The 13,451-nt window shown below is 45.3% G+C and overlaps 1 protein-coding gene across 1 annotated transcript; it reads right to left on the bottom strand.

Moving 5' to 3' along the window:
• Nucleotides 1-64: 64 nt before the first annotated feature.
• Fn3krp (fructosamine 3 kinase related protein) lies at nt 65-9,443 on the bottom strand. The gene is made up of 6 exons (XM_021213383.2): nt 9,257-9,443; nt 5,736-5,887; nt 5,197-5,288; nt 4,186-4,268; nt 1,813-1,935; nt 65-1,557 (listed from the first exon to the last, which is right to left on the bottom strand). Exons 1-6 carry the CDS (start codon nt 9,395-9,397, stop codon nt 1,219-1,221), a joined length of 930 nt encoding a protein of 309 aa, XP_021069042.1. The 5' UTR covers nt 9,398-9,443; the 3' UTR covers nt 65-1,218.
• Between the last annotated feature and the right edge of the window lie 4,008 nt (nt 9,444-13,451).

The following is a 13,451-nucleotide window of genomic DNA, read 5'->3' as shown; positions in this document are numbered from 1 at the left end:
GGTCTACAAAGCAAGTAGACAGCTAGAACTAAACAGAGAAACTCTGTCTTATAAAAAACAAAAACAAAAAACAAATTAGGAAGGAAGGAAGGAAGGAAGAAAGGAAGGAAGAAAAGAAGGAAGGAAGGAGCACAAACTTGTATAACAGGAGTATTTCCAGGCTCCTAAATCGAGACCAAGTTACCCTTAAGGTTGGTAGCTTGGTTGGTCCCCAAACCAACCTCCAGACTTCTCAGCTTATAGCAGGGTCCAGAAATGCTACATAAGGAAATGGAACGTCATTGATTTTAGAATTGGTCATTATTTAAATCTTCTCACAAGATGACTCAATGGCTAGAAGTCTAACCATCATAAAGCATCACTGTGAATAGCCCAGAAATGTTAATAATGCACAAGGAAGAGATGGGATGGTGAACACCCTTCAGCACACCAATAGTCACTCACAGTTCTCTACCTTGGCAGTGGAGTGTGGCTCACTATACCTAAACTTCAGTAAGTCTGTTCATATCACCAGTGAGGCCTAATTTAGCCAGGCAGTCTTACTATGTACACAACAGAATTACATAACCTTTCCTCTCAGAGAACCCATACTTCACAGAGTTTACAGTCCACAGAATCAACTGACTGGTACTCGAGTGGGGACTTGCAGTGATCAGGAGCCTGTAGGAGTCTGACCAAGTCCTCTGCATATGTCATGGCTGAGTAGCTTGGTGTTCGTGTGGGAATCCTAACAATGGGAACGAAGGGTGTCCCTGACTCTTTTGCTACTATGCGACTCGCTCCCGTTCCCTCCTACTGGGTTGCCTCATTCTGTGGTGTTATGTGCCTGGTCTTATTGTAGTTTGTTATACTGTGCTTGGTTGATGTCCCTGGGGGGAGTGGCAGAGGAGATTCTGAGGAGAGAGGGAGGGGAAACTGCAGTTAGGATGTAATATATGAGAGAATAGGTTAAAAAGGGGGGAGGGAAAAAAGAGAAAGAAACAAGGGATCTTAAGCAAGTCCTGCTATGGAATAAATGGGAAGAATTCATGAGGAGGGGGACTGTGGAGAATCATGAGCTCCTTGACCAAATTGTTGGAATCAGGTCACCTGACCCCACGCACTTCCCTCAGTTCACAGTGATGCTTATGATGGTAAGACTTGATCTTGATGTAGAGTCATCTTATTAGAAGACCCAGCACACCCATAGGAGACTCTTCCCTCTGGTGGGAAGCCAGTTCATTTGCTAAGATTCCTCATTATGTTTAGAGAGGATCCCCTGTACCCAGATCCAAAATGATTCCAGTGGTTCAGATAGTGAAAGAGCTGATACAACTGCAAGCGCTTCTCAAACCCTGGGGTCTTAGGGATTTTGCTATGGTATGCAGAGTAAAAGGAGCTACTGAAGCCGCCAAACATGCCGGCTATTGCCAGCTCATATTCTGAGTGGCCATAGAAGGATGCTGGATCAAAAATGATGGGTCCAGAGGAATCTTCTGCTACATTCCCTCCCCAGAGGTCTCCATGAAGTAAGGCGGGCACAATTTCCAGATCATGGAACAGGTCAGGAATCTTCAACTGCAGGGAAGAAGATGGAGCCTTAAGCAACATGGCCAATCATACGGAGGCGTAGGCACTTTCCTAAGTGCCGCTGCACATATCTGAGCAGGCACTCAAGAATGCCTGACTTGGAGAGAGATGGGGATGCTGACAAGCACTGTGCTTCCTATCAGAAGTAGGCTCAGATGCCATCCTGGCCTTGGCACCTCCTGTCTATCAGGGCTCAGAGGGGCATACTGTTAATGCTGGCCATGTAGCAGGGGCCCTGCTCACCTGCAGAGCAGACCACAGCTCAAGAGCTTCCCGGTCCCCAGACTTCTTCTCCACCATGTCCATCTGGGGTTGAATGCGCTGCCTGGCATAGAATTCGACCCAATCCTTCTGCCAGTCATTTACCTGCACCAGTGACAGTAAAGGAGAAAGCAGACTTTATCAGAAAACATCAGAACTGAAGGAGGCTTAAGTGCCCAGAAATCCCAAAGTAGAATAGGCTGCAGGAAGCATGAAGAGGGGCAACAGCCACAGGAGGTTAAAGAGATGAGGGATGACGAGGTAACATGAGGTCAGGTCCTGTGTCCCAGGAGGAATCGTAAGCAGGGTGTGCCAGGTGACCACAAGCAAAGCAATTTAATTAGAACAACTGTGGGATAAAGGCGGGAGCTGGCTGACCCTCTGGATCTCATGGCTTGTTTCCAATCATCTTCCAGCAGCTCTCTCATTTTACCTTGTCCTGGGAGTGAGGAAAAAAGTCACATGGAGCCTCTTTCAAAAGAACTCCCAAGGAAGGACGTCCAGGCCACAGGTGTTTCCCACCCAGGAGGGAAGGTAGGTATGTGAGAGTAAATCAGCTCAGAGCAGGAGGACAAAGCACCATGCACATAAGCACACATGTGCATGTGCATACATCTGCACGTGAACACACATGCGGCATGAGTTACAGGCAAGAGAGGAAGGGCAATGCCAGCTGACACACATGCTACACACATGGGACCTGAAAACCCCATACGAGGCAGGTTTACATATAACCTCCTACACATTCCTAAATCTATGGCCCCTGTGCCCACCATAAAACATCTAGAAGTTTCTAGATTCTGTGTTCACTAGTCTTGGCAAAGAGCCTTCCTGTTATTGTGATAAAAACCAACCTAGGGTTTTGTGTTTTTTTTTAATCTTACAGTTCCAGGTTATAGTTCATCATTTCAGGAAGGACAACGTAGGCAGTTACTAAAAACAGCTACTCCCATCCAGAGTTAAGGAACAGAACTGCCCAAATCTGGGTGGGTCTTCACACACCAATTAACCCAAGTAAGGAAATCTTTCATGGGAAATCTCAGGTATGCCCAGAGGACAACCCAATTCAGGTAATTCCTCACTATGACTTTCTTCCCAGGTGAGTCTAGGCAGATATTTTTGCTTGTTTTGTTTTTTAAGATAGGGGTTCTCTGTGTAGCCCTGCTTGTTCTGGAACTTACTATGTAGACCAGGTTGGCCTCAGATTCACAGAGATGCACCTGCCTCTGCCTCCTGAGTGCTGGGACTCAAGGCATATGCCACCATGCCAGCTTCCCAGGTGATTCTAGATTGTATCGAGGTGACAATGAAAACTAGCCATCACAACTGTCACCCTTATCTACTTTATATCTGCTGGGAGTCAGGCGATACCCTCTACACAGAAACTCCCAGGGGAACAGACCTAAAACCATAAACATGAAAGGAGGTGTAATACCTGTGCTCCCTTTGAATGGACCCAACACCTCCACTCAGAGAGAAGTCCTCAGATGTTCAAATTCTTAAATAAAACACTGTAGTTTACATGGAACCCCCACACTCCTGCCATATACGTAAATCATCTCCACATTACTTACAATATCTAAGTGATGAGACAGCAGTTAAGAGGGTTGCTCTTGTAGAGGACCCGGCACCCATGACAGGCAGCTCACAGCCACCTGTGATGACAGCTCCAGAGGATCTAATTCCTTCCTCTGGCACCAGCAGGCACCCACACATACGCATACGTGTGTGTGTGTGTGTGTGTGTGTGTGTGTGTGTGTGTGTATGTGTGTGTGTGTGCACAAATTAAAATAAATCTTTAAGGGGCTGGTGAGATGGCTCAGTGGGTAAGAGCACCCGACTGCTCTTCCAAAGGTCCGGAGTTCGAATCCCAGCAACCACATGGTGGCTCACAACCATCCGTAACAAGATCTGACTCCCTCTTCTGGAGTGTCTGAAGACAGCTACAGTGTACTTACATATAATAAATAAATAAATCTTAATTTAAAAAATAAATAAATAAATCTTTAAAAATAAGTTGGGCATGGTGGCACACACTTTCAATACCAGGAATTAGGAGGCAGAAACAGGCCCATCCCTGAGTTTGAGGCCATCTGGTCTACACACTGAGTTCCAGGTCTGTCAAGGTTACAAAGTGAGACCCTGTTTCAAAAATAAATACATAAATAAAATAAATAAATAAATAAATAAAAATAAGCAAAATAAAATGAAAACTACAAATTTTCTAGCTTTTAACCCCTCCTTGAAGACCAGCATCCTAACTTGCTGTTTCTTCTGTCTGATTTTCCATCTTACTCTAATATTATTTAATTCATGTCAACTTCTTAAAAATTCAGTGAACTCTGTGCCACTCACCTGGGGGAGGTATCCGCAGCATGTCACTACATCAAATCCAAACTGGTCCACATACTGCCGCTCTGCCTGTTCACCTCCTTTCCCTTTCACAAAAAAGGAAACAAAGAAAAGTGACTAGCTTGTCCCCTTGTTCTAGGAGACCCTCAGGTCCGCTCTTGCAGCTCAGGGTTGTTGTTTTGCAATCAATATGCCCTTACCCCCTAATGCTTGTACCCATAAATAAGCAAGACCCCCCCAGGTCACCCAGAACAGTGCCTGCTTTAACAGACTCAATAACCAAGACACTAGCTATTCTAGAAGCAAGACCAAGTACCAGAGGATGCACTGGGATGGAGGGACTCATAACAATGTCAAAAATAAGTTTGTTATGCTTTGAAATGGCCCCAACTTCATGTATCTCCCCCAGATTAAGAAAATCCCAACCACGGGAATTCCATGCAACCTGGAAGCAATAGGGCTTAAAGCACAGAGCCTATTCGCTAATCCTCACAGACAAGATAAGCTGATGGTATGGCCAGCATATTATCACAGGCTGGACAGGCTACCAGGACCTTTCAACAGAACTATACACAGGAGATTCTGGGTTGCCAGCTTTCTGACTATCAGCTATTCTGTCTAACAGAGTCAGCACATGAGGTTCATATGGATTATCAACTGTCAGCCTGCCAACAACACACTGTGCTCTAAATGGTTGGCATTATGGCTGGCATTCTGAGCCTTGAGAATGCTGTGCACATGGGAGAGGAGACGGTGTGTTTAAAGGAGTCACTTTGTACTGAAAGCCAAAACAACCCTGATTAGACTCCCTTCTGGAGAGTAAGACGTACAACAACCACCACATCGCGTGGCTTCAGGCCCATCAATATTTCCTGTTTTTTCAGTATGTCTAGGACACACTGTACCAGTCATACCCACGGTGCTCACTGCACTGCAAGTGTGCAGCCTTGGGATGACCACAGTTGCTTTGGCATCAGCATGGGCAACAGCATAACCCCATCCCTGGCCCCTTACCCACAGTGCCAGCCTCCTTCAGCAGCCTCTCTCCAAGGCTCTTGTTCTCAAGGTGTAGATCTGCAAGCTGAGTCCCAAGCTTGGCAGCCTGACTAAAATCAAAACACAGGAACTGAACGGATGACACACAGATAGCAGATCTGTCTGAAAGGTCTCAAGACACGTAAGTCAAACATGGAGAATAAAGTTCATTCTACTGATATAAGAGGGGAAACTGGGGGTGGTGGCACACAGCAGGAATCCTAGGGAGGAGGATAAGGAGGCGGGAAGATTCAATTCTGTTTGTTTTCGAAACAGACCACCTTCCCTAGTGTGAGTCTTTCTGTGATCATCCCACTCTGAGAGCATCCTCTCTCTGGCTTTTATCTGGCAGAGCGTGCATGCCATTCATAATATAGAGTCATCATACGTGCAGTCACGGACACTTTACACCACACCTTAAAATCTTGCCCCCACCCCAATACAAGATTCCAAAATAAAAGACAGAGGAAGAAATAAAGCCTTTGCTTTCAAGCAGAAGGGATGGTGTCAGGACAGACCTGCTCAGATACCGCATGTCCAAATGCTCCATCACTAGCATGCTCCCACCTCCTGGGGCATCGACAACCTTGATGGGCTTGGGTACCTTGACTGTGCCCGTCTTCAGAATGGCAGTTAAGCTTGCCATCTCGCCCTCAAACATTCTTCTAGCCTGTGGACAAAGCAATGGAGGAGGCGACCGGGGTCATCAGAGACAGGTACATGCAGACATGATGACTTCTGGCCTTACAATTTCAAACCACACTTATGCTAGCCAGAGGACTCGACAGAAATGGACAGGTCTTTCAGGGTACTCGTCCGAGGAACAGGCTGTAAGTGATGAAGTCACACGGGCACAAGCAAGCTTGTACTTTGTAGTGTGGGACTGCATTTGTTTGTTTGGTTGGTTGATTGGTTGGTTGGTTGGTTTTTTGTTTTTTTTTTGAGACAGGGTCTCTAGTAACTTTGGCTGTCTTAAAACTGCTATGAAGATCAGACTGGCCTAGAACACATAGAGTTCCGCCTGCCTCTGCCTCCCATGTGCACCAATCAATCGATCTTGAAGCATCACCATTATGAGACTGAGTCCAGATACCACTGAGTGGTGGTTGTAACACACCAAGTCCCAAGCACTTGGCAGGCAGAGGCAGGCAATTCTTTTGAGTTTGAGGCCAGCCTGGTCTACAAGAGTGATTTCTAGGCCAGCCTGGGCTACACAGAGAAACCCTGCCTTGAGACATACCTAAAAAAGAGTCCAGCCATTATTTATCCCAGACACAGCTGTCTCTACCCTGGCTTCCACCATCACAGAGCTGTTCTGCCTGCTTGGTCATACTTTTTGTGTTCCTGGCTTTTGTTGTTTTGTTTTATTGCTATTTTTAATGTGACAGGGTTTTGCTATATAGTCCATGCTGGCCTCAAACTCACAATCCTCCTGCCTCAGCCTTCTCAGTGCTGTGTGACCATTTTACATGCAGTCGCATGGGCTCTAGGGTCTGGTGTATTTATTATACCTTCATCATATATACTATTTCACAGGGTGAACATACCAAAATGTAATCACCCTTCCTACTGAACAGCCCTGCCAGGGCAATTCTACTGTACACTCATAGTTACTACCGCTGTGACCTCAGGCAAGTTACTTAAGCTTTCATTGCTTTAGTTTGCTCACCTATAGAAAGCGAGAACCTACATTTCTGAGGTAGCAGCTGACACACAGCCCATTCTAAACATGCTACAAATGTTGCAACTACTCACTAAGAGAACCAAAGTTTCTGAGAAGGAAGATAGGAACTGTGTCCTGACAGAACTTTCACAGCAATCTCTTTAGAATATGAAGGAGAACCTAGACTTTTGCCAAGGTACTGGTGACAGAAACTACATTAAAAGGCAGAATGGGAAAACAGAAATGCAGGAAAAGTTTTAAAAGGAACTGTGCAGCCATTAAGAAGCATGGGTCCTTCACAGAAGTAGTTTACTGTTATGTGGCTTGAAGACTCCAGCTAAGAAAGTGGCTACTCATAAATAGACCTATGGGAAAATTAAGCTTCAGCTGGACCACTGTGGGGGAAAAAAATCTGGAAACAACTTAAAAATGAGATAAAAATCAATTACATAAGTTTAAAAAGTCTAATAAGAAAAACCAACCAGGTAGATTCTATCAAGGCATAAGAAAGCACATAAAAGAGAAGTCGGGTAGTCTTAGAGTCTTACCTCAGAGAAAGTAGAGCAAGGGAGAGTTGTATTTCTAACACAAAGTTATATTTACAATCAGCAGATGTTCATCTTATGGACAGTATTCCTGCACAATTCATGCTATATATCCCAGAGCAAGCAAGAAAAAGACCAAATGGAAAAGGAAGACTGAAAAATTGGAAATAGACTTTGAATGGGAAATAACCCAGCAGTGGGGCTGGATAGATGCTTAGCGGTTAAAAGTGCACACTGCTCTTGCAGAAGTTCTGAGTTCAATTCCTAGCCCCCACATCAGGTAGGTCATAACCACCTATAATTCCTACTTCAGGAGGCTCTCATGTCTCTGGTCTCCATGGGCACCACACATACACACACATCCTACATCACATATACACATGTGAGTATTGTCTTTAAAACTGAATAAATAAATCTTTTTTTAAAGGAGCTCAGCAGTTCATGCTGGCTAATATGTGGAATCCTACCACTTGAGAGGCTGAGGATTCCATAGTAAGTTCCAGACTAGCCTGGGCTACATACAGATGGAAACTGACTCAAAACAAACAAACAAACCCTACTTCCTGAGAGAGAGAATATAAACTCACAGGAAGTAGGCACATCTCTGTTAGTTCAAGGCCATTCTGGGCTACATAGTGAGATCCTGTTTCAAGAAATTAAACAATAACAACAACAACAAAATTTGAAAAAGAGAGAAAAGAGCCCGAACTCAACTCCAAACAACAGAAAACACTTTAAAAACAAAACAAAAACACCACTAGTTTGAGAATGCAGCTCAGTGATATTGTACTTGCTTAGCATGTGCATGGCTCTGGGTTCAACCTGTCATCACAAAGAAAAAACAAATCAAGGCGGAAATACTGAGGACTGTGTAAAAAAAAAAAAAGGGGGGGGTACTAATATAAAAACAAGCAAAACTAGAACAGAGAGGCCCAGCTGTAGGACATGCAGGAGACCATGAAGACTGTGGCTGAGGGCAATTTAGTGTAACTTCAAGGGCAGTTGACAGAGTTCAACTGATGTCTGAAGACAGGGGTTGAGGCAAGTCCTGAGAAAATAATGGTATTTCAAAGGTTAACACACATGGCAGAGGCAAGATTCCTTTCTTGAAAGAAAAATGACCACAAATACAAAAAGCTAGGCTCGTGGCTAAAACCTGCAATCCCAGCACTCAAGAGACAGAAACAAAAGGGTTGAGTTTGGAAGTCAGCCTTAGTGACAGAAACCAACTCTAATGTGGAAGGTGTGTGAGGAAGAGGGCTTAACAAGAAGATAGACACCTTCAGTTTCGTCTTTAAAAATTTGCCAAGTTCTACAAGAAGCCATCCACGTCCCTTCCGAACAAAACCTGGAGTGAACAGCTTAAAATGACAAAGGGACAGCAGCAACCAGGAACACAACGGAAGCCTTGGGGCTCTCACCCTCTCTTCCACTGGCGCTTCAGAAAAAGTTCACTCTCAAACAGAACGTGGTGGGGTGAGTGCATTATTTTGAAATAAGCTGCAGATAAACACGTGCACTCTGGCGTTTCTCAAAACTAGCCAGACGGGAAGGCTTTCTCAAAGAATTGGGCATCGCAATCTCTGAACACCAACGCGCTGCACCTGCACAGCCACTGTTGCTGTAGCGGGCACAGAGGGCAAGGGCAGGGAAGCAGGAGGCCAGAGAGAAATCGCCGGGCTGTGGACGGCGGGCAGAGACTGTCGCCGAAGTCTCTAGCGCTACCCAACCCGGGCCAGCTCAGGATCTCACACACCCTGGACCCAAACCAGAGCCCTGTTTTAGCCTCGGGCCAACGAGCCCGACCCTCACCCAGCGCCGGTGGCCCTACCTCTGCCTTGGAGTTCACTTTCACAAACACTCGTCCTTTGTCCGTGTCATAACTCTGGCCCTGGCTAATGCACCCGCCTCCCGAGTGACCCGTAGCTTTGACCGAGCTGCAGCCCAGCTCCTGCTTAAGCAGGGTCTCCATGAGAGCAGCTCCTCAGCAGACCCAATTCGGGCCTGGAGCAGAAGCGGGTACAGGGGCGGGGCGGGGCAGACACAGACCAGTGGCAGGATTGGGTGACAAGAAGGAAGGGGCGGGGAAACCTTTGGAGGGCGTGGCCTGTCTGGTTAGGATTGGTTGAGAGGCAGAGGGACCGCTGTCAAGTTTTCTCTTGCGGCTGGAGCGCAGGAGCCCGGTGGTGAGTGAGTGGGGCGCCAAGCCTTGCGGCTCTGGTGTGCTGAACTCTCTCAATTCAAACCGGTTCAAAACAATTCCCAGACAGCTGTGTAGATAGACTGAGGTTGCTCCCTCCGCTCCCGGTTCTGTCTGAAACCGTTAGCGAGGTGAAGCTGAGCCCTTAGGGTTTTGTAGAGGATGACACAGCCTTTCTCAGGCATGTGCTGGCCTGCTCTCCTGTGGGAGGTATGGAGGTCCTTGGGCCTACAAGTAAGCATTAGTGGAACCAGACATGTAACGCACAGAGTTGTTCCTTCGAAGGAAAGGATGCATAGCCTGTGAGCCGATGTGGTTGCCCGTAACGTTTATGCTATCTGTGTGCTGGACTACACCGGATCCTCTCCCAAACCCTTCTCATGAGTTCGTCAATCTACAGAACCTGTCTTTAAGATGTTGATCCCACTGGTCAAGAATAAGACCACAGCCATAAATTAAAACCAAATTTCAAGCAAGCTTTAATACTTTAAGTACTGCCAAAGTGGGTGTATTTTGGTCAGATCCTTGCCCAGGTTCCCAGGGAAATGCCCCCAGTCAGATTTTACAGGGGCTTAAAAAGGCAAAGCACACAATTCACTGCATTTCCAGTCAGGTCCAATCAGTGGCAAGCATACATTCTGACATATTTCCTGCCCATATACCTCCCTTCCACGTGTGATCAAGCAGATCTGGTATAGTTGGAACAAATAAACTTGTTTAAAGTAGTGAAAACTCGTGACTTGTTATTTTCCATAAACAATAGCCTTTAGCATTTCAAGAAGTATCTGTCCTTGGGCAAGGGGCTAGGTCAGATGCATTTTTTATTTCATGGATCGCTTAGGCATAGTAATTAAAACTTAAAACATAACTTTGGCTTTCACAATGTCACATGTACGTTACAAAGAGTTTCAACATGCTCACACCTTAAGTTTTACTTTGCACACAAGATTGAGTTGATCACCAGTGAAATTTTTCACTAAATTGTGTTGCAACTAAAATGTGCCTAGATAAACTACACTGGGTCAGACTTGAAGTTTGAACCAACACCAGTCACCTAGTCTTATTAAACAGAACTGCCTTCTTGCCTCTGGCTGTCTATCCTTACTCTGCTAGGTGTAATGGTTATAAAGACCCTCTCGAGCCCTCCCTTATCCTAAATGTAGGGTAAAAGGACCAGAGCCAAAGGGAAAAATACCTTGACCTTGACTTGACTCCAAGCCCAATCCAGGACCAAGAAACAGAAACACCAATGCCTGAACATGAAATCACACCAGACTCTAAACTTGCCCCAAGATTAGGCCACAAAAATTTCACCAATCTCCAGGACATTCTGGAAAGCTCCTTACCCCCACCCCAAGAAACCCCACATAAAGCTTGTGTTCTGCCCGGCTCTCTGCTGCTTCTCATCCGAGCAGAGGCAGCCTCCCTCCTGGTTTTTCCCTCCCAATAAATATCTTGTATGAGGTTTGTTGTGCAGTGGGACTTTGTAGAGCAGAGCGGTAACACTTGTCTTGAGGAAACTTCCCCCCACTGGAGCAGAGCTACAACATTTTTGTTGGAGAAACCTCCCCCTGCAGAAGCAAAGCTATAGCTTATACCCTCCATGCTCACCCTCCAGCACTCAGCTCAGCGGTCCTCTCAGTCTGTCACAGCTTCCAGGTCTGTGACAATGATCTGCAGTGCACGACTCAGACTGTTTAAGTGTGCAAGTCCTAAACCGGAGGGGCATGCTGCCTCCCATACAGGAGTTAGCTTGTGTCTCATCCAGACTTCAGTTCCAACACAGGTTAAATATCTGTCTTGCTCAGAGGAAAAAAGCCCAGCAGGATGCGTGTGTAGAGATAAAGAGACTTAAGAAACTGCAAATCTGGAATCAGTAGGATCTGCTGGCAGGCTGGAGATAAAGAGATGTTGTCTGAGTCATGGTCCTCCTTCCACAAAATTCCTTCTCGTGGATGGTTGATTTGTTCTGTTGAGACCTCTAGCTGGTGTACACTGTGGAGGGAAATGTGCCTACTCCAGACCCATTGACTTAAATATTAACAGGATGCAAGCATACATAATTTTTTTGTGTTTTGATTGTGGACTGGGGTGCAACAGGGAAGATGAAAATTGAGATAGGGTTTCACTATATAGCCCAGGCTAGCCTCACAAACAGGGAAATCCTGCCTCAGCCTACCAAGTCCTGGGATGATAGATGACAGCCCCTAACAGAAAAATGCTTAACCAAATGTGTTGGTTTGAATAGGCTTGGCCCCCATAGACTCATGTGTTTGAATGCTTGGGCAGTGGCATTATTAGGAGATGTGGCCTTGTTGGAGGAAGTGTGTCACTGTGTGTGAGGTCTCTATGCACAAGCCCCACCCAGTGTGGGATTTCGCTTCTCCAACATCATGTCTGCCTGCATGCTGCCATGCTTCCCACTATCACGAGAAAGGACTAAACCTCTGAAACTGCAAGCCAGCCACAACTAAATGTTTGCCTTTGTAAGATTTGCCTCAGTCATGGTGTCGCTTCACAGCAATAAAACCCCAACTAAGACCCCATATACCTGCATCCAATCAAGTGGGCACAGTTGACCACCATGTTCCCCAATGTTTCCCAGTGAATAGCACAACAGAAAGTGGACGTTCAATAAGAATATGCTAAAATGAACAAATGAATGAAAGCTTAAAGGAATAAAAGCAACTGAAGAAAGCATGCAGATGGCTTAACCTAACCTTCTGCTGAAAACACCTAGATATAAATGCTGGTTGAAGTAGTTAAAAACACATCCCACCAAAAAACTGACAAGACAGAGAAGAATGTAGGCTTAGTATCTGGGTGATAGAAGCCCAGAATAAAAAGTAAAAATTCAAAAACCGTTCTTGCCATGGGGACAAGAGCTGGTTTTAGGGAGCTGGAGAGATGGCTCAGCAGTTAAGAACACTTGACTGTTGTTCCAGAGGACCTGGATTTACTCCCAGCACCTATGTGACAACTCACAACTGTCTGTAACTCTACTTCCAAGGGACTCAACACTTGGCTTGTGGAGGCATCAGACATGATCATAGTACACATATATGTAGGCAAATCATTCATACTAATAAAATGATTTTTAAGAATTTAAAGCTAGGTTTCATTGTATTTTATTTTTAGTAAACATGGATCTAAGTTACAGCATGGGACCAGATGAGTTCGAGGTGAACCATGTAGTGGAAGAACAACTTTGCCATAAATCTAGGACTCCAAAAGGCTACCTGAGCTACAAGAAGGTGAAGTGCCACCCTGAACCAGGGACCTGTGAAGCTTCATCCTTGAATAAAATGGCACTGGCATTGGTAAAAGTCGTTATTGTCTGCCCTTGGTTAGATTTGCAACCCAAACTCATATTGCGTAGATTATTTTTTAAAATCACAAGTTTTTCATTTAATTTTAGGCAATTAGTGTTGCGAGAGAAGGAAACACTAGATCTCATGGAAATCCTTTACATAACTCAAGGACAATGAAGTCAAAAGTGATGGGGTGACTGCACACAATAATCCACTCCTTTAGTCTCAGTTTTTAAGATCTGAAGCAGGTGGACTGCAGTAAATTGAAGGCCAGCTTAAGCCATGTAGCAAGAACCTGTCTTCACATATATATGTAATATATTTGTGCATTCTTAAGTGCCACAAGAGGATTGAAAAACCATTTTCACAAGACTGCCTTGCCCAAGAGCTGTAGACTGAATGCTTTATGTTCCCTCAGAATTCATAGATAGTCACCAATCCCAGCATAACTAACTTGTGGACAGTGACTTGAAGGATATAATTAATATTAAATGAGCTCATGGGGGTGGGGCCAT

The sequence above is a fragment of the Mus pahari genome, chromosome 14 (assembly GCF_900095145.1).
Source record: "Mus pahari chromosome 14, PAHARI_EIJ_v1.1, whole genome shotgun sequence".
Taxonomy (NCBI): Eukaryota; Metazoa; Chordata; class Mammalia; order Rodentia; family Muridae; genus Mus; species Mus pahari.
Note: the sequence above shows the minus strand (reverse complement) of the source record. Positions and strands in the feature narration are given on the sequence as shown.

Bases quoted from the DNA above. Each gene is read 5' to 3' on its own strand.
- Fn3krp (XM_021213383.2), bottom strand. From the start codon at position 9,397: ATGGAGACCCTGCTTAAGCAGGAGCTGGGCTGCAGCTCGGTCAAAGCT. The intron at 5,289-5,735 runs GTCTGTCCTGAC...TTTTGATTTTAG, and splicing joins GACATGCGGTATCTGAGCAG to TCAGGCTGCCAAGCTTGGGA. The intron at 1,558-1,812 runs GTGAGCAGGGCC...TCTTCCCTGCAG, and splicing joins AGCTGTGGTCTGCTCTGCAG to TTGAAGATTCCTGACCTGTT.